Below are 26,377 nucleotides of genomic sequence, written 5' to 3'. Positions count from 1 at the left end.
AGTTTGGTGTGTAGTGCTAGAGATGTTTTTGGGTTTTTTTTTGCTTGAGAGAGTGCAATCAGCACTGGCCAGACAGAGGGTCAGGGGTTTTGCATCCTCCTAGAGAAAAAAACTCCTACTACAAGCTTTAACCAGTGCTCTGCTGAAGTCACAAGACTGCTATATACTGCTGATGAGAAAAGGTATTTAGCAGTGTATATTTACTAAAATAATTGTACTGCCACGTTGTGTGTACTGTGGGATACCAGATACAATGAATGCAGGGTCCTGGGAGACCAGATATAGTGAATGCAGGGTCCTGGGAAACCGGATATAGTGAATGCAGGGTCCGGGGAGAGCGGATATAGTGACTGCAGGGTCCTGAGAGACCGGATATAGTGACTGCAGGGTCCTGAGAGACCGGATATAGTGAATGCTGGGTCCTGAGAGACCGGATATAGTGAATGCTGGGTCCTGAGAGACCGGATATAGTGAATGCAGGGTCCTGAGAGACCGGATATAGTGAATGCAGGGTCCTGAGAGACCGGATATAGTGAATGCAGGGTCCGGGGAGACTGGATATAGTGAATGCAGTGTCTGGGGAGGCCAGATATAGCAGCGCCGTATCACAAAAAATGGCCTGGTCAGGAAGGGTGGTAAATCCTCAGGAGGGCAAGTAGTTAAAGGTTGATGTGTTGGGTATCTATATACTCGGTGCAAGATCATCTTTTCTATTTTACCAAAAATTCTGTTATATATTACATTTGTGTGCCCTAAAATGAACTTTATGTATTTTTAACTAAAATTTTGTGTTTGATAAACCAGATATCCTGTGGCAGACGAAATTACAAATACCACAATTTTATTCTACTTTTTATAAAAAAGTTTTTTCAGCAAAAGGGTTAAACCTCTGCAATAAATAAATGGGCCCCCAGGAGCTTGTAGCCATAATACACATTCTGGCAGACTTACCTTTGAAGCAATCCCCTCCAACACTGCAGTGTCAGCACTTCTGTTGATCATGGGTGCTTCCATCGTCTCCCGGTCTTCCAGGTTCTTGGGGCCACTGCATTGGCCAGGCCGTGATGGTGTCACTCCCATGCATGCACACAGGAATAACATCATCTCGGCACAGAGCCATGCCGTAAATGTACACTGAGGTGTGCAGCCCAGAGTACATTTAGAAAAAACAAAACTGTCACATACCTGGTGGAGATTGAGCTGGAGAGGGGGCTTCTCTTGCACCTCTTGTCCACACTTCTGGTAGGGGTGACAAGGAGTGTGGGGACACAGCGTGGCATGAGGGCCATTGTAGCAGGTGGTGCCAGCTGGGGTTTGCAGGAAGCAGACGACCGTAGATCACCAGGTAGAACTATGGCCTCCCATTAAAAAATGTGATGTTACACTTAATTATACAAACATCTGCACTTAGTTTTCTCTTGGACCCCCTGCAAAGTCCCACACATATGTTTTGATCCTGCCAGCAAAGTGCACCTAATTGAGCTTCCTGTGATGGGGTGACAACGATGCTGCACTGCTCTTTCAGAGCAGCATTGTCAATCTCATGTAGAGGCTGTACCTGCCTGTACTACAGTGGGAGAGGATGTTGTAGGGGGTGTGGCTATCAGCAAGCCTGTAGCTTGTCAATCAGAGCCTGGCCATACCTAATCCCGCCCACTGTTTTCTGTACTGACAGCACTGCCTCTGTTGCTGAAACCCTCCCACTGTGACCTGCAGTGTCTGGGAAGGGAAGTGTGTGAGACAGAAATGAAGGAGGATTTGGCTCAGTCAGGGAAGATAAATTAAGTTTTTTGTTGACTTTATGAGGCCTGTATATCACATGGTAACTGGATTTGGTACTTGTATAGATGTACTTTGTGTCCTCATGCACACTGGACATTTTTACAGTTGCTTGTTTTTGGCATTTTTTTTTCTACAGCTAGTAAATTTCCCAGCATGTTATCCTATGTGTCCATGCACACATAGACTGTAAGCAATATTTTTGGCTGGAAAAAACCCAGAACTAGTGGGTTTCTAGAGGAGCTTTATTAGCTGTAAAAACGCTAGAAAAACATGGTAAAACGCTGCAAACCAGGGTTTTTAGGCATTTTATTGAGCAAAAATTTTATTTTTTGTATAAGAAATGCAGCAAAACGCTCAAAAAAAATGCTGAAAAGCTCACGTTTTTAATGCGACTTTACACAGCTAATGCTATCAGCGTTATTTAACGCCCAGCGTGCATGGAGCAAAGCTCAGCTCCAGGATAAGGAGCACAAGTGGCCTGTGTGTGTTTCTGCCAGGTCTGTGCAGTTTCCAGTGACTCTTCCTGTAATAAAGACCGGTCACTGCTTCTTTCTCTCCTTGTGCAGGGTGAGTGGTCTTGTTTCCGCCCCCTCCTGTAGTAGGTGGAGCCTCCTGATTACATCCCACAGCTAGGCTCTTTGCACAGGCTAGCAACAACACAGTGATGAGGTCATTACTACTTTTATGTTACATCATGACTTATTTATTATAGGTACTTCTACAGCGCCGTCAATTTAAGCAGCACTTTACGTGTGTTTGTGCAGTACATTCACATCAGTCCCTAACACTCAAGAAGCGTACTATCTAAGGTCCCTAACTCACATTCATACATACACGTACTAGGAGCAGTTTAGACAGGTGCCAATTAATCTACCAGCATGTCTTTGGAGTGTGGGAGGAAAACCAAGTACTGAAGGAAACCCACGCAGGCACAGGGAGAACATGCAATCTCCAGACAGGTGGTGCCAGGGTTGGGATTCGAACCAACAACCCTAGTACTGCCAGGTGGAAGTGCTAACCACTTAGCCACTGTGTCTCTGTGCTCCTTTATGCAATGGAGAGAGATCATGGCAGGAGGGAGGGGCCAGCAGGGTGCTGTACATAGCTTCCTTAAAACTTCACAGTGCCCTGCCTCAGTGAGAGCCCTCAGGGCTGATGCAAGCTGAGAGTTGACTCCTTGGAGGAGTTATGAAAATACCAAAACGAGTGGATGGGTGTATATCAGTCTGGAGGAGTGGGGTTTCCTAGGCAGGGTGCGTTTTGTACATAGACTGCCCTAAGTAATATCCACATGTGATGCCGAGAGTAAAACAACTGAAATCCAATGAATTAAATAGGCGGGTCAAGGACAGCGAGGCAGGGGAGGAAAGCGTTGAATGATGCTGGATCTCCTCCAGCCTGGCAATGAGGTAGACTGTATCTGAACGAGAGAACAGCTTGCTGGAAGTTTAGGATTAAAACACTGTTTTATGCCAGGGAATTTGGCACCTTTAAAATCCCATACACTTTTTTGTATTTTTGTATGTGATATTCCTATTGGGGATGCAGTGACCTTGACTGGCAGACATAACGGGGATTCTTTATTGTTCAAATACTGCACGGTTTGGTCAATTATAATAATGTTCCAGCTGACATTACTAGGTGTCAGAGTGTTAAAAGACCCCTGATGAAAAGACCCCTGATGAAAAGACCCCTGATGTCTCATTGTAGAGACCTATCCAACAAATATGAGATCACGTAGGGGAGTGTTGTCATACAGCATTGATAGTCAGTGTTTCTGTGCCCTAACATTAACGGAAATGTATTATTCAAAAATGAATCCTTATTAGCTGAGTCATTAGCTTTGGTAACAAAAGTGATGTATTGCAATGGCTGCCTATTTCTTGGCCATTATTGCTACCCATGTATTGTCATGCTTGCCCATTTGTTTCCCGTGTTTTGTCATAATAGCCCATTTGTTACCCATGTCTTGTCATGATTGCCCTTTGTTACCCATGTATCGTTATGACATGAACAAAGGGCAATTGTGATAATATATAGGTAACAATGGGCAATCATGACAATACATGGGTAACAAAGGACAATCGTGATAATAAATGGGTAACAAATGGGCAAATATGACAATACATAGGTATCAAAGGGAAATCATGATAATGTATGGGTAACAATGGGCAATCATGACAATACATGGGTAACAAATGACAATCGTGATAATACATTGGCAACAAATGGGCAATTATGACCATATACGGGTATCAAATGGGCAATTATGACAATACATGGGTAACAAAGGGCAATCGTGATAATATATAGGTAACAAAGGGCAATCATGACAATACATGGGTAACAAAGGACAATCGTGATAATACATGGGTAACAAATGGGCAAGTATGACAATACATAGGTATCAAAGGGAAATCATGATAATATATGGGTAACAATGGGCAATCATGACAATAAATGGGTAACAATTCACAATCGTGATAATACATCGGCAACAAATGGGCAATTATGACCATATATGGGTATCAAATGGGCAATTATGACAATACATGGGTAACAAAGGGCAAACGTGATAATATATAGGTAACAAAGGGCAATAATGACAATACATCGGTAACAAAGGACAATCGTGATAAATGGGTAACAAATGGGCAAGTATGACAATACATAGGTATCAACGGGATATCATGATAATATATGGGTAACAATGGGTAATCATGACAATACATGGGTAACAAATGACAATCGTGATAATACATCGGCAACAAATGGGCAATTATGACCATATACGGGTATCAAATGGGCAATTATGAAAATACATGGGTAACAAAGGGCAATCGTGATAATATATAGGTAACAAAGGGCAATCATGAGAATACATAGGTAGCAAGGACAATCGTGATAATAAATGGGTAACAAATGGGCAAGTATGACAATACATAGGTATCAAAGGGAAATCGTGATAATATTTGGGTAAAAAAATGACAATACATGGGTAATAAAGAGTAATCGTAATGTCATAATTGTCTTTTGTTACCCATGTATTGTCATGATTGCCCTTTGTTATCCATATATTGTTACGATTCACCATTGTTAGCCATGTACTGTCACGATTGCCAGTTGTGACCTATGTGTTGTCATGATTGCCTTTTGTTACCCCTGACTGCCCTTTGTTACCATGTATTGTCATGATTGTCCTTTGTTACCCTTGTATTGTCATAATTGCCCTTTATTACCATGTTCTGTCATGATTGCCTATTTGTTGCCCACATATTACCTTATTGCCGTCTGCTTCTAATAGAGAAGTGGTTAAATGGGGTGATTGCAGCATTCAGAACAATCACTGGAAACCTGTTAGTGTCCTTCCATTGCAGCAGCCCACACACAGCACTTTCGTGGGAAATAGCGTCGGCATGAAATCCTTTCACAGTTATAAACCAGAAAAAACTCTTTATACAGGAATCGAATCAATTAACAATGGATCCGAGTTCTGCTGCTGTCTAAAAAGCAAAGCTAATTGTGAAAGCAAAAAAAATGTCATAGTCAACTATGTGCTGCCAGAGCACAATGTCACTGAGGGTGTCCCTGAAAACCATGGTGTTTCTCTAACCATGTATAGCTTTAAAGCCTTGGTTTTCAACCATCAGGCTGTGGTCTCCCCCCTACCTGGCCTCCTGTCAGCTGCAGATTCCCTAACCTCTCACAGTGCCCCCCCCCCAACTCCCACAGTGCCCCTCGAACTCCAGCAGTGTTCTCCAGCCTCCCACAGTGCCCCAGTCGACAAGTGTCCCACATTGCACTCTATCTTCCCACAGTGTCATGTAGCCTTTCACAGTGCCTCCATCCCCTGCAGTGCTACCCAGCCTATGGTAGAGAGTCCACCCCCCCCCCCCCCCCACCTAGTGCTCCTATTTCCCAACAGTACCCCTCACTACCCCCCAACCTCCCACAGTGCCTCCAGCTCTTGCAGCACCCTCCAGTCACCTACAATGCCCCTGCGAAGCCCCCAGATTCCTGGAGAGACCCCCAGCCCCTCCAGAGACTCCAACCTCCACCACAGTTTCCCTCTACCCCTTTTAGAAACCTCATCCCCTTCATGGCCCCCAAGTCTGCTACAAAGTCCCCTAAACCCCTTCCTCCCACAGTGACACCCAGCCCCTTCCAGATTTCCACCTGTAAGGAAAAATATTTGCATATGTTCCATGTCACCCTCCAAGTTCCATGAAAGTTCCCTTCTTCGTAAATTGTTTAATTTTTAACGTTGACAAGGTTCCCCCACTGCTGAGCACACCTCCCCATTCCACTTGGGTGTCAATAACTAGCCTACCAAGGGCAAGCACCAATAACCTTCACAATAGTAGCCACCTCAATTGATGTCAAAGCCATTTGCATTCAGAGATTAGTTTGGTGAATTTTTCAAGGAGGTTGCTGTATTTGGGCAAAGCGAATTTTGTCCACTTCGCAGATCTCTGGGTATCAATTGCAGGGTGGATACCTCTAGAGCAAGTGTCAGCATAGTGCCTCTTTGGAATCCAGCAAAAGAGTCCTGGAGGAGCAACACTTAGATAAACTGACAACCTTGGTTGGAGATAGGAACCATGTGGGGGGGGGGGGGGGGGGAATTTGTTGATGGAAAAACGTCAATAGAGCATTTCTGCACAGGTAAGGCCCCCAAATGTTTTAGACAAAGAGCCAGTTCCCTGACCTTCCAACTCTTCAAGGGCCAGACTATAGCCAATAATAGAGAAATTATACCCCAACATTGGAGGTCAATGGGAGTAAAAATTGTCCTGGCTTCAGTTGTCATTAGGAGAGTAATATATTCTGTCAGTGGGGGCAATATACCCCCCCATCAGTGGGCCATGGAGATTATAAATACTTCTTCAGCAGTGGTCAATGGAAGAAATGAATTCCCCTTCTTCAGTGGTCAGTGGGAGTGATATATACCCCTTTAACAGTGGTGCAATGGTGAAATTATTCCTCCTTGCAGCCCCTGGCTGAGAGATATTGGCCACCATGCTTCAACAGTTAGGGAGCTAAACAAGTAAGAGTAATAAATACCCCTTCATCAGGGAGTCATGGGAGTAATAAATACTGCTTCATCGGGGGTCCATGGGAGTAAGAAATACTGCTTCATTGGGGGTTTATGGGAATAATAAATACTGCTTCATTGGAAGTCCATGGGAGTAAGAAATACTGCTTCATTGGGGTCCATGGGAGTAAGAAATACTGCTTCATTGGGGGTTCATGGCAGTAATAAATACTGCTTCATCAGGGGTCCATGGGAGTAAGAAATACTTCTTCATCGGGGGTCCATTGGAGTAATAAATACTGCTTCATCGGGGGTCCATGGGAGTAAGAACTACTCCTTCATCAAGGGGTCCATGGGAGTAATACTCATTCATAAGGGATCCATGGGTGCAATAAATACTCCTTCATCGGGAGTCCATGGATGTAATAAATGCACCTTCATCTGGGGGGCCATAGGAGTAATAAATATTCCTTAATCAGGGGTCCATGGGAGCAACAAATATCCGTTCATCGGGGTCCACAGGAGTAATAAATACTCCATCAGGGGTTCACGGTAGTAATAAATATCCCTTCATCAGGGCATGGCAGTAATACCCCTTTATCTAGGGTCCATGGGAGTGATGTACCCCTTCATCGGTGTTTAATACTCTTCCTCCCTGCAGCCTCTGGCTGGGAGGTATTGACCACTATGCTCCAACAGCTGGGGGGGTCAAGTGAAAGTAATAAATACTCAATCAGGGGCCCATGGAGGTAAAGCCCATTCATCAGGGGTCCACATGGGGTTAATAATACCCCTTCATCAGGCGCCCATGGGAGTAATAACTATCCCTTCATCATGGTTCATGGGAGTAATATTCCTTCATCAGGAGCCCATGGGAGCAATAAATATCACTTCACCATGGATCCACAGAAGTAATAAATACTTCTTCATCTGGGTTCCAAGGGAGTAATACTGCTTTGTTGAGGGTCCATGGGAGTAATAAATTCTCCGTCAAGGTCCATGGGAGTACTCCCTCGACGGGGGGTCTATGGGTGTAATAAATACCCCTTTGTGGGGGGTCCATGGGTGTAATAAATACCCCTTTGTTGGGGGTCTATGGAAGTAATAAATACTCCTTTGTCGGGGGTCCATAGGAGAAATAAATACTCTATCAGGGGTCCACAGAATAAATACTCCTTCATCAGGGTCCATGGCAGTAATACCCCTTCATCCGGGGACCATGGGAGTGAAAAATACTCAATCTGGGGTCATAGGAGTAATAAACACTCCTTCACTGGAGTCCACAGGAGTAATAAATACTTCTTCATCGGGGTCCATAGCAGTAATAAATACCCCTTTACCTGGGGTCCATGGGAGTGATGTACCCCTTCATCAGTGTTTGAAACTCTCCCTCCCTGCAGCCTCTGGCTGGGAGGTATTGACCACTATGCTCCAACAGCTGGGGGAAGTCAAGAAGTGAAAGTAATAAATACTCCATCTGGGGTCCATGGAGGTAATGCACATTCATCAGGGGTCCACAGGGGTTATTAATACCCCTTCATCAGGGACCCCTGGGAGTAATAAATATTCCTTCATCAGTTGTCCATTGGAGCAATAAATATTGCTTCATTATTGACCCACAGAAGTAATAAATACCCCTTCATCAGGGTTCCATGGGAGTAATAAACACTCCTTTGTTGGGGGTCCATGGGAGTAATAAACACTCCTTTGTCGGGGGTCCATGGGAGTAAACAACACTCCTTCGTTAGGGGTCCATGGGAGTAATAAACACTCCGTCTTGGATCCATGGGAGAAATAAACACTCTGTCGGGGGTCCATGGGAGTAATAAACACTCCTTCGTCTGGGATCCATGGGAGAAATAAACACTCCTTCGTCTGAGATCCATGGGAGAAATAAACACTCCGTTGGGGATCCATGGGAGTACTAAATACCCCTTTGTCGCTGGGTCCATGGGAGTAGTAAATACCCCTTTGTCGGTTGGTCCATGGGAGTAATAAATACTCCTTTGTCAGGGGGGTCCATGGGAGTAATAAATACTCCTTTGTCAGGGGGGTCCATGGGAGTAATAAATACTCCTTCGTCAGGGGTCATTGGATTTAATAAATAACTTTTCATCAGAGGCAGTAAATAAACCTCCTTCATCAGTGGGAATCATTCATAGCCAGGGGCGGACTGACCATTTGGAAACTCGGCACTGCCCGAGGGCCCGGGGTCAGTAGGGGGCCCCATGAGATGCCCCTGGTACCTTTTACATAGGCTTTTTTGAGTTTGTGCAAGGACACAGGGGCCCCATGATCCCCTATTGCCCGGGGGCCCCATGAGTTGTCAGTCCGCCCCTGTTCATAGCACAGTGTCAGTGGGCAGGATATAGCGCCGTGCCCCGTGTTCTCTGTGTATTGGGGGACAATGATTACTGAACAGCAGAGCAGTAAGTAAGACCTCTCCTGGATCAGAGGGCAGGCGACCCTCTCCTGGATCAGAGGGCAGGCGATCCTTCTATAACTCTTACCACTTACTCCCCATTATCTAGTACGGACAGAACACAGCATTCCGTCTGCACCGTCATTAGTGACGTCCTGCTGGCAGCCGGTGCCGCTGCCCGACCCTCCCTCACAGTGAAATCTGTCAGCACAAAATGCGCAGCAATTCAGCATTTTCTTTCTTGGCCTGAGTCCCCTCTTCCCAGAATCCTCTGCGGTCTGTACCTCTGGCCGGGAGCCTGCGAGGTGTACGCTGAGACCAGGACACCTCGTGATGGGCGGGGACTGGGTGACAGAGGAGGAGAGGCCAGACTGCAACGCGGAGAGCAGGGGCTTGGCCATGCAGCCGCGGCGATGACAGCGGGACGGGGTTGGGCTGTTAATTTGCTGACAGAGGGGCGGGGCTGGGTAGCTTCTTCGCTGACAGAGGGGCGGGACTGGGTAGCTTCTTCACTGAGAAAGGGGCGGGACTGGGTAGCTTCTTCGCTGACAGAGGGGCGGGGCTGGAACCCGCTCCTCATACAGAGAGGGGCGGAGTCAGGCTACAGTGCTGATAACTTTGGATCAAGCAATGAGGAAGAGTGTTAGCGCAGAGCTGTGTATACAGATATATATATATATATATGAATCAGAGAGCGCCCCGTGCTTCCTGTCTGCTGATTGGTGATCTATACAATGTCACAGTGAGGGATTCTCCATAGACAAGGCTGGACTCACACATGGCTAGAAGTCAGTGGAGGTCTCCTGGACACAACAGGTTCATATCCATGTCTCCTCTTCTCTGTCACTGTCTGGGGTTGTCATCCTTTCTGATGGGGGATCAGTATGCAGAATGCAGAAGGTGGGCGTACAGGAAGGTACAGGACCCATGTATACAGCCAGGATGGGCACTGCTGACCCTGAAGGGGGAGGGGCCTCACATGGAAACAATGTATCATGGATCGGAATTTCCACTATTTCAGGAAATAGAAAGCTAATCAATATAATATGTTGTGTACTTAATTGTATATATTTTAGTATACATATATATATTATAATGTGTGTTTATGTATGTGTGTGTATATACATATATATATGTATGTGTATATATATATATATGTATGTATGTGAGTGTGTATATCTTACTATATATATATATATATATATATATATTTATAGACATAGATTTTTTTTTTTTTTTACATGCAGGGTTAGACAAAAAAATGGTTTGCAGGTGTTAAAGTAACAGCATGTTTCACATTGAAAGCGGAAGTGATGTAAAATTCTTTTGCTTCTGCTGTGTGATGAGACACCTAACAGGTGAGAAGCCTGTGACCCAACATAATAAAACAACTGCTGCAAAAATGACTGCAGAGCTCAATCTTGGTCTTCAGGGGACTGAGCTCTATAGGCACTTTTGCAGCAGTTGTTTTCTTATTGAAATGTGGGGTCTTGTGAGCTACTATGGTGTATAGTACACTATTTAAAATAATACCAATCCTGTGTAATAAAATTATCAAAAAATGGAGTAAATAAATAAATGAAAATTAGTGGTTCGCTTACACTCTACACATACTCATACCATTGTGTCACAGAAAATTAAAATAAGAAATAGTGTCGTGCTCCACTACCAATTGTAAAAATGTGTAAATAAATACCAATCCAGCTTCACAACTGTGCAAAACGATATCTCTTCAATTATATTATTGCTACAAACATGTCCTTATTAAATCCTTGTCTTTGGTACTTCTTCCAGTGCTATGGTACAAAATTATAAGCTGTGCTGTTCACCAGTCATAAGAAAAATTTGTATACCTTGTGCTCTCACCTGGTGTATATGACCAAACTGTTAAGTGAGGTCAAAAAAGACTTGCTTCCCTTTAATGGGGCTAAGTGGTAAATGGAAGGGATGATTCCTCTTTCCCTGGGATGGATGGGTGGATGAATGGATAGATGGATGGATGAACAAAGTGTTCCCTCTTTCCAGCAGGGGGTCTCCTTGCTTCCTTATAGGTTTTCCTGGAGTCGGATAGGTGGACAGGAGTATCTCTCTTCCCACTAGGGGATCTCCTTGCTTCCTTAGGAATTATTCTCCATAGGTATAATGGCCATAGAATATAATCAAAAATATTGAAATGAATTCCCCCTGATGCAGCCACGTGACCCGGTGGCGTAACGCGTAGGGGAGGGGCTCTGACGTCACGACGGTTAAAGCAACATGCAGCAAGTACTTACCAAGATTGGAAAACTTAACTGTGGATTCAAAATTTAACATTACAATGCAGATTTAACTTGTAGTACATGTGAGCGCACTACTATATTTAATAAATTGTTTTAAAAAGGATAAGGCACTATATGCTTCCTGAGGAAGCAAGGAGACCCCATAGTGGGAAGAGGGATACTCCCGTCCACCTATCCGGCTCCAGGAAAACCTATAAGGAAGCAAGGAGACCCCCTGCTGGAAAGAGGGAACACTCTGTTTATCTATCCATACATCCCAGGGAAAGAGGAATCATCCCTTCCATTTACCACTTAGCCCCATTAAAGAGACACAAGTCTTTTATGACCTCACTTAACGGTTTGGTCATATACACCAGGTGAGAGCACAAGGTGTACACATTTTTCTTATGATTGGTGAACTGCACAGCCTATAATTTTGTATCATAGCACTGGAAGAAGTGCCAAAGACAAGGATTTAATAAGGACATGTTTGTAGCAATAATATAATTGCAGAGATATATTGTTATGCACAGGTATGAAGCTGGATTGTTATTTATTTACACATTTTTTTCAATTGGTAGTGGAGTGCGACACTATTTCTTATTTTAGTTGTTTTCTTATTCCTTTTCACAATCCTGCACAATATTTTTTTAGTCTCTTTTGATCAGTTGACCATGCCGACCGCACTTATGCTCATCAGAAACTGTATATGCCGTCATAATCTTTCATAGTGTCCCTCGCGACATGGCAAAAAATTGTCAGCTTCAGTTACAGAGGCACCAGCTAATCGGCACCAACAATTTGTCCTCCTTGAAGCTGAGTAAGCTCTGACATAACTCCGTATCACTAGCAGCACACACAGTGAATGAAGAAAATGAGGCTTCCCTCCTGTTAGCCAGGTGTCTCATCACACAGAGGAAGCAGAAGAATGGTACATCACTTCCACTTTTAATGCGAAACATGTCATCACTTTCACACCTGCAAATCATGTAGTGTTTTCATTTTATTGTCTTACCCTGTATATATACAGTGTGCGCGTGTGTGTGTATATATATATATATATATATATATATATATATATCGCTTTTTTTTCTCGCAAAATAGTGACCCTTCTGAGTCACTTCTTGTCTCCACCCCCTATACACTTCCGAGCACTTCCCCTTGGTTCTATCCCCTACTCACCTCCCAGTAGTACTCCATTTAGAGAATATGGAACCAAATATCATTTTGTCGTGCTAAGTAATTTGTATGGAATTTGTTCATGACAACAAGAAAAGCAGTAAAAAAGATCCCCTGCAGCTAGCATCAACAGACCATCCTACAGCAGCAATAGATTCCCCCAGCAGCAATAGACCCCCCCCCAGCAATAATGGACCATCGCAACAAAATACCACCAAGCAACAATAGACCCTAGCAGCAACAGATTTCCCAGCAGCCTGCATCAACAGACTCTCCAGCAGCCAGACTAATTAGACCCCCTCCATCAACAGTAGATCCCTTCCAGTAATAATTAACCCCCTAGCAACAATAGATCCCATCAGCAACAATATACCACCATGCAACAATAGATCCCCCAGCAGCCTGCATTAACAGACCCCAGCTCCCCATACTGTTACATACATTCAGTGCTGGAGGTGCCGTAACTGTGTACCCTGCATACCCACTGAAAAGAAAGCCAAAATATATATATATATATATATATATATATATAGGCATGTGTATATGTGTGTGTTTCACATCTGACATGGTATTGATCTGAATGTCTGCTATGTGATATTTAAACTGGTATTAAAATAGAACTATATGCAACTTTTTTTTAATTGTGGATAAAGTAAGGGAGGGTTATAACCCGTCAGAGTTTTTTTTTTTCTTTTTTTTTTTTGCCATCTGTGTCCCATTAATATCAGTGCCTACCAGTGCATATCAGTGCCCATCAGAGCTGCCTTTCAGTGGCAACTATCAGTGCCAACTATTAGTGCCGCCTAGCAGTACCAATCAGTGCCACCTAACAGTTCCAGTCAGTGCTGCTTATCAGTGCCATATACTGTATGAGTGCTGCCTTTCAGTGCCCATCAGTGATGCCTGTCAATGCCCACAGATCATGCCTATAAATGCCCATAAGTCATGCCTGTCAATGTCCATCAGTGTCTCCTCATCAGTGCTGCCTATCATTGCCCATCAGTGCAGCCTATCAGTGCCCATCACTGCAGCCTCATTAGTGCACATCAGTGAGGGAGAAAAATTACTTGTTTACAAAATTTTATAACAGAAACTAAGAAAAAACTTTTTTTTTTCAAAATTGTCAGTCTTTTTTAGTTTGTTTAGCAAAAAATAGAAAAACCCAGTGGTTGTTTCATGTACAGGAATGCAGACAACACAAGATGCTGGTGTGAGGAATCATGTTGTACACAGAACTACATCCAGGTCAGCATAGAACAGGAAACAGGAAGTATAAGGCAATGCAATATTACCATATGCAAGTAGGGTCACAGTATTTGCATAATAACTCTATAACAGTGGTGATTAAATACCACCAAAAGTAAGCTTTATCTGTCTCAAAACAAATAATAAAAGTTTCATATGGGTACAGTGTTGCATGACCGCGCAAAGTCATTCAAAGTGTGACAGCGCTGAAAATTGGCCTGGGCAGGAAGGGAGTTAAAGTGCCCGATAGGCAAGTGGCTAAAGCCCTGTTTGGGCCGAAATGCACCAGCGTGGATGCATACATGGAAATTGTATCGTGTTTAATAAATCCATTTAATCAATCCCAGATTCATATGCCAGTTTTTACCTGTTAATGCAGGTGTATTCCCTATAGTGTCTTGAGGTGCTACTGTATTGAAAATGAATAACACCACAATACACTAGTGCATGTATGATGTGTGGTCACACCCTCCCATTTACACCATGTTACACCCTAGGTATGAGTTGGCCTTTAATAACCTGGGATTTTTTGCCCCAATACATTTTTTTTTAATTTTTTGTTTTGAGGATGGGGAACTTGCCACTGTAAAATCTAAAATGATAGATAGGTAGACCTGCTAGGGTCACTGGTAAGTGATACCAGGTGAGGAGACTGATTACATTGAAGTCGTATAAGTGGAAGTTGTATGACTCAAGAGCCTTGAATAATTTACATACCTGCATTAATACTGTGAATTTTAATACAGGCTCTCCGTTCAGCTCAGCTAATAGACCAGGAACCGGTCCGCATGGATCTGACTTCTTCTAAGTCAAGCAACGTGACACCCGCTATGGTATGATGAGTGGGAGGGACAGGGCTGTGTGGTCAGCGAGAGACAACGAAGAGCCTGTGGTCACCTTACATTCAGGTAGGTTGTCTGATGTTAAAGCTGTTTTTCCATGCCTTTTCCCATTCTTCCTAACCCTACTCCTTCTCCCCCCCAGATAATTTTTCTTTTTTTTTGTTTGCAAATACTTTTTTTACTTTTATATTTTTTTAAGACTAACTCCACTATTAACATCCCTTGAAATTGATTGTTTTGGCCAGGGTAGCGGAAACAAACCATTTACTGCACTAAGAGGGGCACTTGCTGGGTGCTCTATAAGAACTTTATGTAGCATTAGCTACATAGTATACAGCCCTGTATTCCGCCTACGAAACGCAAACCTCCACACCTGGAACAAAATAGTGTCAGGCTGAGTGCTGCTCAGCCATTCATGGGAAGCTTTGCATTCTATGAAAGAATACAAAGCTTACTCTCATATGCTGAGATGGAGAGGAAGGCAGATGAGGTCAAGCTGCCCCTCACTTCTGACATTCTCACCTAGGTAAGAATGATGTACTCCCAGCAGCCTACATCCTCCTGAGATGCTCACAGTATGCATCTCAAGAGGCTTTGGGGCAATATAGAACACAGTGTACGTCATCAGGGGACCCGCTGTTTCTTCATGGTTGGCAATTGGCACCCTGATGGCACACAGTGAAGAATGTTCATCATTGTGGCCCAGCTACAAGAACCTGAGAGTGCCCCAGGGTGACTATAACAATCTAGACCCTTTCATTTAGAATCAGTCTGCAAAAATATGGTCAAACAAACAGCTATTTCTTCAGAACAGAAAAAGGTAGGAGTCTGCTACAAAGTCTGTTCAAATACCTGCACTGTATTTTGATCACCCAGAGGGGATTGTTTATTTTATTTTCAACAATAGTGGAGTTACACTTTAAGTTCCTCTTTAATGTGTGCAGTGTTATGTGGAGTTCATTATAAAGAGTATGAAAAGCAATGTTGTCTATAGTGTCAATTCCAACTGTAATGTAAAGAATATAGAACCTGTCCCTATGTAAATTATGCACACCTGACCCCTGTCCTGTGTACATTATACACACCTGACCCCTGTTATATCTACATTACACACAACTAACCCCTGCCCTTGGTACAATGCACACCTGACCCCTGTCCTATGTACATTACACACATCTGACCCCTGTCCTGTGTACATTACACACACCTGACCCCTGTTATATGTACATTACACACACCTGACCCCTGTCCTATGTACATTACACACACCTGACCCCTGTTATATGTACATTACACACACCTGACCCCTGTTATATGTACATTACACACACCTGACCCCTGTCCTATGTACATTACACACACCTGACCCCTGTTATATGTACATTACACACACCTGACCCCTGTCCTATGTACATTACACACACTTGATCCCTGTTATATGTACATTACACACACCTGACCCCTGTTATATGTACATTACACACACCTGACCCCTGTCCTGTGTACATTACACAGACATCTGACCCCTGTCCTGTGTACATTACACAGACACCTGACCCCTGTTATACATACATTACACACACCTGACCCCTGTCTTGTGTACATTACACACACCTGACTCCTGTTATACATACATTGCACACACCTGACCCCTTTTATATATACATTACACACACCTGCCCCGTTTTATATAGATTGCACACACCTCACCCCTGTTATATATACATTACACACACCTGATGCCTGTACAATACATTCACCTGACGCCTACCCTATGTACAATACATGCACCTGACGTCTGTACCTATCTAGATTACACACACCTGATGGTGAAACAGGAAGTGCAGTATTCCAGGTCAACTTTAATAAAAAGCGGTTAAAATCACTTACAATGTGGTAGTAAAAACAGGCTCTAATGTAATCCGTCAAAACGCCTACCCTATGTAAAATACATACACCTGATGCCTGTCCTATGTACATTACACACACGACTCTTCCCTATGTACAATACATACATCTGATGCCTGCCCTATGTACAATACATACACCTGACACGTGTCCTATATACATTACACACACCTGACCCCTGTTTTATGTACAATACATACACCTGACCCCTGCCCTATATACATACACATTCTATTTCCATACAGTATGTACATTACATACACCTGACCTCTGCCCTAAGTATATCAAACACACCTGACCCCTGTCGTATGATCACTGCACACACACGCATAAAACCCTTCCCTATGAACAATATATACACCTGACCCCTGCCCTATATACATACACATTCTATATCCATACTCTTTGTACATTACACACTCCTGACTCCTCCCTCCACCCCCAGCCTTCTGATTGGACAGTTAAAGATCAGCAGTGTTCGCCCCACCCCCTGCATGTATCCCACTGGCGCCAATGTTTACCTTCAGTCCCAATCCAGTGGTCTTTACTGTTTGAAGCCTCAAAACTTTTTTTCCAAAACATTGTACTCTGCATGCCCATCACTGTCCCATTTATTCTTTTAGGCAGCCTCCAGCAGCCACTTGATTTCCTATAGGAATGAATAGGGCCTCCGTGCTCATGCAGAGTAAGGGGTGGCCACTTTCGGCAGAAAGACTCTGCAGCTCCGAGCAGAACCATGAAGTGTAGGTGGCTGGATCAGGGCTGACAACAAGTCTTTGTCTTTGTGGGATGTACTCGGGGAAGGGGGGGGGAATTAATTGGAAGCTGTAATTAGTATCACCTGCTAGTTCTGATTAACCTTACAGAAGGGTCTAATTCCGAGTCATGTCCAGCATCCTGGACCAGCTAAAGCTTTGACTTTTCCCCTGTGCAGGTCTATACAACGGACGACTGTTGACTGTTCTGCCTTGTACATCAGGAGCTGAACATGCTGAGCAATGCCTCCAACGCTTACAGGACTGCGGTATACAGGTGATCAATGGTCTGCATTGGGAACTGTTTTACAAAAGTGACTAATACCAATTTAAAGTTTATGTAAACCCAGCAATGAACTTCTCTTGTTTGTTCCCTTCTGATCTGCTAAATTTACCATTGAAAGTTTTGTTATACAAGATTCATAAGTGCAAAAAATACTGTTGATCTTGCTGGAAACCTTGTCAGTTGACAGCTTCTGAAAGGAACCGCCTTGCGGTACCTCTAGCAGCCCACTGGTCAGGTTTCCCCAGAGCGCGTAGTCTAAGTCCCGGTCCACTTGTTCACCAGGGGATGGACTTGGAGCGAACCGAGACCAGGTCGCGGCTCCTGAGTACTCCTACCTGTGGTATAGGAATCCACCAGAGGTCCCTGCAGGGTGAGAACCTGATGTGAAGAGGCGGATATGCCAGGGCAAGGTGGATGGATGAGCAAGAGCGTGGTCAGACAAGCCGAGTCGGTAGCCGTGGGAGCAGTGCGGTACAAAGCAGCGGGCAGAGAATGGTCGGGTCACACGCCAGGTCAGCAACAGAAGATCAGATCCACAAGGGCGCATCCAGGAGGAAGGTCAGGCAAGCCAGGGGTCAGAGCAGGAGAGAACAGCAAGGTCAGGAACAATCCGAGTCAGCAACGATCAAGAATCACGGTAACAGGATCAGGAACACAGGGAGACCAAACGGCAATACATGTCAGCGCAGGGCAATTTAAATATCGCACCCTACGCTGTCATTGGTGCCAGGCGCGAACCCGCAGCTCCGAGTGCGCATGCGCGGGTTCTGTCTCCGCTGCGGCCGGCCAGGACCTAGTGCCCGCACACTAGCGTGAACGGGCACAGTGCGCCTGCGCTAAGCCATGGATCGTGGCGGCTCCTGACAGCTTTCTGTGCTTTCTGCCTGTGGAGGAGGAGAAATTATGGAGGGGGGAGGAGATCAGGAAACGGGGAGGAGATGGGAAGAGGTCCATATTTTTTGTAGTGCATCCGAAAGGAAATAGGCAGGGCTGACTCCAATGTGTAGTCATCTCACAGAGAAAGGTGAGAGCACACTATATTTCTGGCACATCAATAGTTATTTTTCTGCACCTGCATCGTGTATAAAGAGATAAAACATGGGGAAATGTGCATGTATTAAACATTTTTTTTATGCCTTGACATATGCTTTAACGTGTCTATAAACCCAAAAACATCAAAATTCATCCTTACACACCTTGTGCAGATTGTTTTGTAAAAATATACAGTATATTCACAAAAAGAACATTGGGGAACTGGAGAAACTGCAGCAACCAAACTGATACGAGGCATGGAGGAGCTCAGCTATGAGGAAAGATTAGAGGAACTGAATTTATTCTGTCTTGAGAAGAGGAGATTAAGGGGGGATATGATCATCATGTATAATACATAAGGGGGGATGTGATCAACATGTATAATACATAAGGGGGGATATGATCAACATGTATAAATACATCAGTGGTTCATATACTGAACTCCGTGTAGAGCTCTTCACCCTGAGGTCATCACAGAGGACTCTTTACTTCTGGAGGAAAAGAAATTTAATCCCCAAACACGGTAAGGTTTCTTCACTGTAAGAGCTGTGAGAATGTGGAATAGACTCCCTCAAGAGTTGGCTCTGGCCAGCTCAGTGGATTGCTTTATAAAAGGCCTGGATTGTTTCTTAGATACACAGAATATACTGTAGCTGGATACTACATTAAAGTTGACCCAGGGAATATCCGATTGCCTCTCGGGGGATCAGGAAGGAATTTTTCTCCCCTGCAGGTGAAAATTGGATCATTCTTTGCTGGGTTTTTTTGCCTTCCTCTGGATCAATGGTGGGTGTAGGATTATAACTTTTTTTCAGCCAGACTAACTATGTGATAGTGAAAAATATCTGTTGGTCCTTCCAGTTTCCCTTTCTACCTTGTAGCGTATGACTGCGAAATCTGCAGGCTCCCTGCTTGCTGAGCATAGACACATGCTCACAATATGTGTTTTATCAAAGACATCCTCACTTCTACGTGTAACACACACATCAGAGGCTGTTCTCCCTTGTATGACAGCGGCTCCTGTGGGGAACCTTGCTGTGATGTGACTAGATAGCATTAGAGCAGATATTGCAGCTTTTTGTACCACCCACAGTCCCGAGCAATACAGAGCTGAGAACTGGGATTCCGATCCTGTGATCATTGCAAAAAAAAAAACGTTTTTATGCCAATTTTTGGGTGGTGATTTTTTTGTTGCTACAGTCTATTAATGGGGTCCTGACCATGACAGCCAGAGGGGAGCAGAACCTTTACATAAACTTTAAACCAGCCTTTCTCAACCTGGGTGCCTTTAGGTTTCTTAAGGGGTGCCTTAGCAAAATGTCTAAAAATGTGCCCAAAACTTGTATACCAGCCAGCGGGTGGAAGAAGCCGGCCTTTTAGTTACACAAAGCCACAGGTTTTCATTGTGAACTATTACGATCTTCTAGCTGCCAGCCTCCTGACAACCAATGACATCATCAGTTGATAAGGAGGATGTCAGCTGCCTGCACAACATCCTAGTTTGACCCTCCCCTGCCCCTCTCCATCAGTGCTGGGGTCACATTACCTCAGTGATGGAAGAAAACTGAGGGAGAAGAGAAACACTGGAATACTAGTCAGTACCAGGGTGCAAAAGTAGAAGAATCAATCACTGGACTAAAAAGAATTTCCTGACAAACATTCATGGCTCAGGAATGTTTTCTCATCTGCCAAACAGCCATGCTTTTCTTTTTTTTAATCCAAGTCATTGCCTTTAAAGCTCAACTGAAGTCTTGCACCTTTTTTTTCCTTATAGGCTTGGTTTGATTTGTAATTGATTTTTATTAGGAAATGCCTTAAAATACAATTTCTCTGAAATTAAAGTAGTATCATACCCAAAAGCAAACATTTATTATATTGAAGCTTACAAATTCTTTGATGTGATAACTTCATTAGTTTTCTTTTCTGTGCTCTCTTTTTTTTATTTTTCACCTGGTGATCTGGCCAGTAAATCTGTTGTGTTTCAAAAGAACAAGCTCTCTTGCAGTTACAGGGATGAGACAAACCATTTACTGCTGACCAGTGCTTACATTGATCAGCTTTTATTTATTCATGTAAAACCTTTAACCCAAAAGGATAAAAAACTATTTGCTGTAACTGCTTATAAAGTATTAGTTGGAGGTCAGCTTCAGTTTGTTAGTGTATTTAAATCTGCTAGTGCGTCTAACATTCATCCAGAGTGTGCTCCTTCATCCAGAGTGGAGGCGCTCTAATACAGGAGGTGTGTTACTGGCCAGATCACCAGATGAAAACAGAGGGAAAAAGCCTAAAAAATACTTTTGCACTCACCACATTTAATGATTGGAAAGGTTTTGGGTTTAATACTGCTTTGAAATGGTACTTCAAGCCCTCACACTGCAATCCTCTTTGTTGGCAAAGCTGGGTATCCACCTAAGCACAAGGTTCCTGGAATATACTTGTAGGCAAGAGAATGGGGTATGTCTGACCAGATCTGTTACATTACACAGAGCACTGGGTCCATCTCCTGGTGCCTACTGGACTGCACAATTATACATGTGCAGCAGTCCCTAGTCTAAATTTAGTGATTCTGTCAGACCAGAGGTCCCCAACCCCAGGGGGGGCCCCAACAGACTGGTTCAAGCCTCTTCGGGACCAGGGTGGGTGGTGGGCAAGTGAGGCTTGATTGTATTTGTGGCCACTCACGTTGACGCCTGGGAAGCTCCTGCTGTATCTATTGTATCTCCTACCCCGAGGTCTCCTTTGAGCGGCTATTGGAGGAGAAGACAAACTCTCATCTCAGCGACTAATCCAGTCAGTCCAGCGCAGTCTTCAGCACAAACAAAATCACACACACATCCTGCATGGATGGTAATAGTGTAGGAAGATACAACAAACTAAATCTTTGTCTCCCTGCCAAATCACTAGGAGTTTTTTTGATAGTGGTGTATGCTGGGCAGGATATAAATAGTTGGGGTACCCTGGAAAGCTCTCCTCCTCTTTAGCCCACTGCCAGGGGAGGGTGTGCTTTGCTGGAATTCTCTTCTTCCCAGGCCTCTAGTTTGGGGGAGGGTGTTGTACTAAATAGGGTCGAAGCCTAGGGTCCGAAGCTTTCTGCTGGAGGGTATATCCAGGGAGGGAGGTGCAGGAATGTGTCGACCTGGACTGGAGCACCATTGGTGACTACACTGCTGAAGAGTGTCTGAAAGAGCTGGATACAAGCTGTGGACATTACAGGGAGTTCTGGTGACTCATCCATGGAGGTCAGGAGCTGCATTAAACCTGCTTTACTGGTTTCTATATTTCTCATTTAGGCTTAAACATCTATTGCAGCCTCCAGTCCCTTTCTGCTGACATTTTCTCTTCCTCATTTGAATTTCCACTAATAACACCATACTAAAAGTAAAATTCATTCAGCTACTGCCCTATCTCACTTCTCCATTTCTCTTCAAAGTGCTTGCAAGACACATCTATTCTGAAATTGCAAACAATTTGTCTGCTGACTATGTTAAATAAGTCTTTAGTCTACTGAAATTGCTGGCATTAAGGACTGCAACTCTATATTCCTCCATCCTATTGAACTCTACACTGTGTGCGCAATTATTAGGCAAGTGAGTATTTTGACCAAATCATCATTTTTATGTATATTTTCCAACTCCAAGCTGTATATACTTGAACGCTTATTGGATTTAAGCATATCAGGTGATGTGTATTTGTGTATTGATGGAGGGTGTGGCCTAAGGAGATCAACAACCTATATCAGGGTGTTCATTATTAGGCAGCTTCTTTTCCTCAGGCAAAATGGACCAAAAAAAAAATTTAACTGAGTCTGAAAAGTCAAAAATTATAAAAAGTCTTTCAGAGGGATGCAGCTTTCTTGAAATTGCTAGGATATTGGGCCATGATCACAGAACCATCAAATGTTTTGTTGCAAATAGTCAACAGGGTTGCAAGACACATGTTGAGGAAAAATCAGATGCAAATTAACTGCCAAAGATTTGAGAAGAATCAAACGTGAAGCTACCGGTCCTGTCATATTCCAGAACTGTAACCCACCTGGAGTGCCTAGAAGCACGAGGTGTTCAGTGCTCAGAGACATGGCCCAAGGTAAGGAAGGCTGAACAAGACACAGAAGTTGAAATGTCAAGACTTGGCCAAGGAATACCTGAAGACAGATTTTATGGACTGATGAGATGAGAGCAACTCTTTTGGAACAGAAGGATGGGCCCGTGGCTGGATCAGTAATGGACACAGAGCTCCACTTTGTCTCAGCAATGTGGGGTACTGGTATGGGCTAGTATTATTAAAGATGAGCTTAACCACTTGCCCTCCTGAGGATTTACCCCCCTTAATGACCAGGCCTCTTTTTGCTACTCGGCGCTGCACTAATTCAACTGATAATCGCGCGGTCATGCAATGCTGCTTCCAAACAAACTTTACGTCCTTTTTTCACACAAATAGAGCTTTCTTTCGGTGGTATTTGTTCATCTGTGCGCTTTTTATTTTTCACGCTATAAACAAAAAAAAGACCAAAAATTTTGAAGAATAACAATATTTTTTACTTTCAGCTATAAAAAATATATAGTAAACTCAAAGTTGGTTCTAAATTTAGGCCAAAATGTATTCTGCTACATGTTTTTGGTAAAAAAATCCCAATAAGTGTATATTGATTGCTTTGTGTGAAAGTTATAGCGTCTACAAACTATGGTATAGATACTGCAATTTACGCCATTTTTTTGCTATGCAGCGCTGCACTAGTTTAACGGACAATTGCGCGGTCATGCAATATGGTACATAAATGAAATCTACATCCTTTTTTTCCCCACAAATTGAGCTTTCTTTCGGTGGTATTTGATCGCCTGTGCGGTTTTTATTTTTTGCACTATAAAAAAAAAGGCTGACAATTTTGAGGAAAAAAAACAATATTTTGGACTTTTTGCCAGTAAAAAAAAATTTAAAAATCAAATTTAGTCATAAATTTCTGCCAAAATGCATTCTGCGACATGTCTTTACTAAAAAAAAAAACCCAATACGTGTAAATTAATTGGTTTATGTGAAAGTTATAGCGTTTACAAATGGCGGGAAAGATACTGGGATTTTTAGTTTTTTTTATACTAATAATGGCAAACAGCGACTTATGGCGGCAAACGGTGACTTATGGCGGCGATCAGCGACTTATGGCAGGACTGCGGCGGAGATTCTGACATTGGGGGGTGCTGACATCCCCAGTGACACCAATACAGTGATCAGTGCAAAAAAAAAAAACACTGACACTGTACTAATGGCACTGTGTAGGAAGGGGGTAAGTTTATTATTCAGGGAAGGGTTATCTGTGTGAGGGGAGTGTTTTACTAGGGGGCGGGGGGTGTGTACTGCAGGGAACACCGCTGATCCGGAGAGAGAAACTCTTCTGTCCCAATCAGCGTGTCCTGGAGCTGTCAGGGAACTGACAGAAAGCACAGCTACTGCAGCTGTGCTCTCTGTCAGCGATTGCCGCCGATCACCGGGACATAGCCGGTAACGACCGGCTGTGACCCGGCGACTGACATCCGCGGCTGTGATCGGCGGGACAGGTAGGGCGGCGGCGCGCCTCGCACGTGCCCCCTACCTGTTTTCAAAACACACGTTTTAAAACGTGCTTTTGCCCAGCCGTGCCACCCTGCTGCCGTATTTATACAGTGGCTGGGCAGCATGTGGCTAGAAATGAAGCCCTCCAGTGGAGCGCTGTCACAGCTCCCCGGGGCTTCCATGTTCACCCAGTCTTCCTTCTGGGTTCGTGAGTTCTGTGCAGCTGACTGGCCAAGCCATGATGACGTCACTCTCTCGCATGCACACGGGAGTCCCGTCCCATGGCACAGTGCTCTGAAGGAATGGCACGGCCATGCGCATGAGCTGGCTATCAGAAAGGGCTAATATCTTCTAAATGGTTCACATTTAGGAGATATTAATTTTTACCTACAAGTAAGCTTTATTATAAGCCTACCTGTAGGCAAAATTATTAAAAAAGAGTTTACTACCACTTTAAATATTCAGGTTTGAGGTTTAATAACGTTTTGGATTGACCGGGAGCACTGTTAGTTCAATAATGAAATTAATCCTAAAAAATACAACTTGCCTAATAATTGTGCACACAGTCCTCCATTCTATTAAACTCTATACTCTTCCATTCCTTATACTCCTCCATTCTATTAAACTCTATACTCCTCCATCCTGTATACTCCTCCTTTCTATTAAACTCTATACTCTTCCATCCTGTATACTCCTCCTTTCTATTAAACTCTATACTCTTCCATTCTTTATACTCCTCCTTTCTATTAAACTCTATACTCTTCCATCCTTTATACTCCTCCTTTCTATTAAACTCTATACTCCTCCATCCTTTATACTCCTCCTTTCTATTAAACGCTATACTCCTCCATCCTTTATACTCCTCCTTTCTATTAAATTCTATACTCCTCCATCCTTTATACTCCTCCTTTCTATTAAATTCTATACTCCTCCATCTTGTATACTCCTTCTTTCTATTAAACTCTATACTCTTCCATCCTTTATACTCCTCCATTCTATTAAATTCTATACTCCTCCGTCCTTTATACTCCTCCTTTCTATTAAACTCTATACTCCTCCATCCTTTATATTCCTCCTTTCTATTAAACTCTATACTCCTTCATCCTGTATACTCCTCCTTTCTATTAAATTCTATACTCCTCCATCCTTTATACTCCTCCTTTCTATTAAATTCTATACTCCTCCATCCTTTATACTCCTCCTCTCTGTTAAACTCTATACTCCTCCATTCTTTATACTCCTCCTTTCTATTAAACTCTATACTCCTCCATCCTGTATTCTCTTCCTTTCTATTAAACTCTATACTCCTCCATCCTTTATACTCCTCCATTCTATAAAATTCTATACTCCTCCATCCTTTATAATCCTCCTCTCTATTAAACTCTATACTCCTCCATCCTTTATACTCCTCCTTTCTATTAAACTCTATACTCCTCCATCCTGTATACTCCTCCTTTCTATTAAACTCTATACTCTACCATGCTGTATACTCCTTTCTATTAAACTCTATACTCCTCCATCCTTTATACTCCTCCTTTCTATTAAACTCTATACTCCTCCATGCTGTATACTCCTCCTTTCTATTAAACTCTATACTCCTCCATCCTTTATACTCCTCCTTTCTATTAAACTCTATACTCCTCCATCCAGTATACTTCTCCTTTCTATTAAACTCTATACTCCACCATGCTGTATACTCCTCCTTTCTATTAAACTCTATACTCCTCCATCCTTTACACTCCTCCTTTCCATTAAACTCTATACTCCTCCATCCTGTATACTCCTCCTTTCCATTAAACTCTATACTCCTCCATCCTTTACACTCCTCCTTTCCATTAAACTCTATACTCCTCCATCCTATTGAACCCTATGCTTTTCCATGCTATTAAACTCTATAGTCCTCCATCCTACTGAATGCTATACTCTTCCATCCTATTGTACCCTATGCTCCTCCATCCTATTAAACTCTATAACCCTCCATCCTACTGAACTCTTTACTCCTCCATCCTATTGAACACTATACTCTTCCATCCTATTGAACGCTATACTCTTCCATCCTATTGAACACTATACTCCTCCATCCTATTGA

The 26,377-nt window shown here is 43.4% G+C and overlaps 2 protein-coding genes across 3 annotated transcripts in view; one reads left to right on the top strand and one right to left on the bottom strand.

The window, feature by feature from the left end:
* Positions 1 to 26,377, bottom strand: part of LOC149442204 (phosphorylase b kinase regulatory subunit alpha, skeletal muscle isoform-like) — a 326,068-nt gene that overhangs the window by 52,963 nt on the left and 246,728 nt on the right. The gene's annotated exons all lie outside the window — the stretch shown is intronic.
* The window catches only part of TMEM268 (transmembrane protein 268), an 88,131-nt gene that overhangs the window by 8,024 nt on the left and 53,730 nt on the right, over positions 1 to 26,377 (top strand). Inside the window, exons 1-3 of one of the 2 annotated variants that reach the window (XM_089656377.1) lie at positions 9,841 to 10,055; positions 14,668 to 14,829; positions 17,606 to 17,703. In XM_089656377.1, coding sequence (XP_089512503.1) covers positions 14,757 to 14,829; positions 17,606 to 17,703 — 171 coding nt within the window. In that variant the 5' untranslated portion in view covers positions 9,841 to 10,055; positions 14,668 to 14,756. Of the gene's footprint in view, positions 1 to 9,840; positions 10,056 to 14,667; positions 14,830 to 17,605; positions 17,704 to 26,377 lie in introns of those variants that run through there. The other variant, XM_089656378.1, reaches the window with a different exon arrangement.

Source organism: Staurois parvus, unplaced genomic scaffold, assembly GCF_062004578.1.
Source record: "Staurois parvus isolate SC_StPar_1 unplaced genomic scaffold, SC_StPar_1.0 ptg000902l, whole genome shotgun sequence".
NCBI lineage: Eukaryota > Metazoa > Chordata > Amphibia > Anura > Ranidae > Staurois > Staurois parvus.
This window is presented reverse-complemented; position numbering and strand designations above follow the sequence as displayed.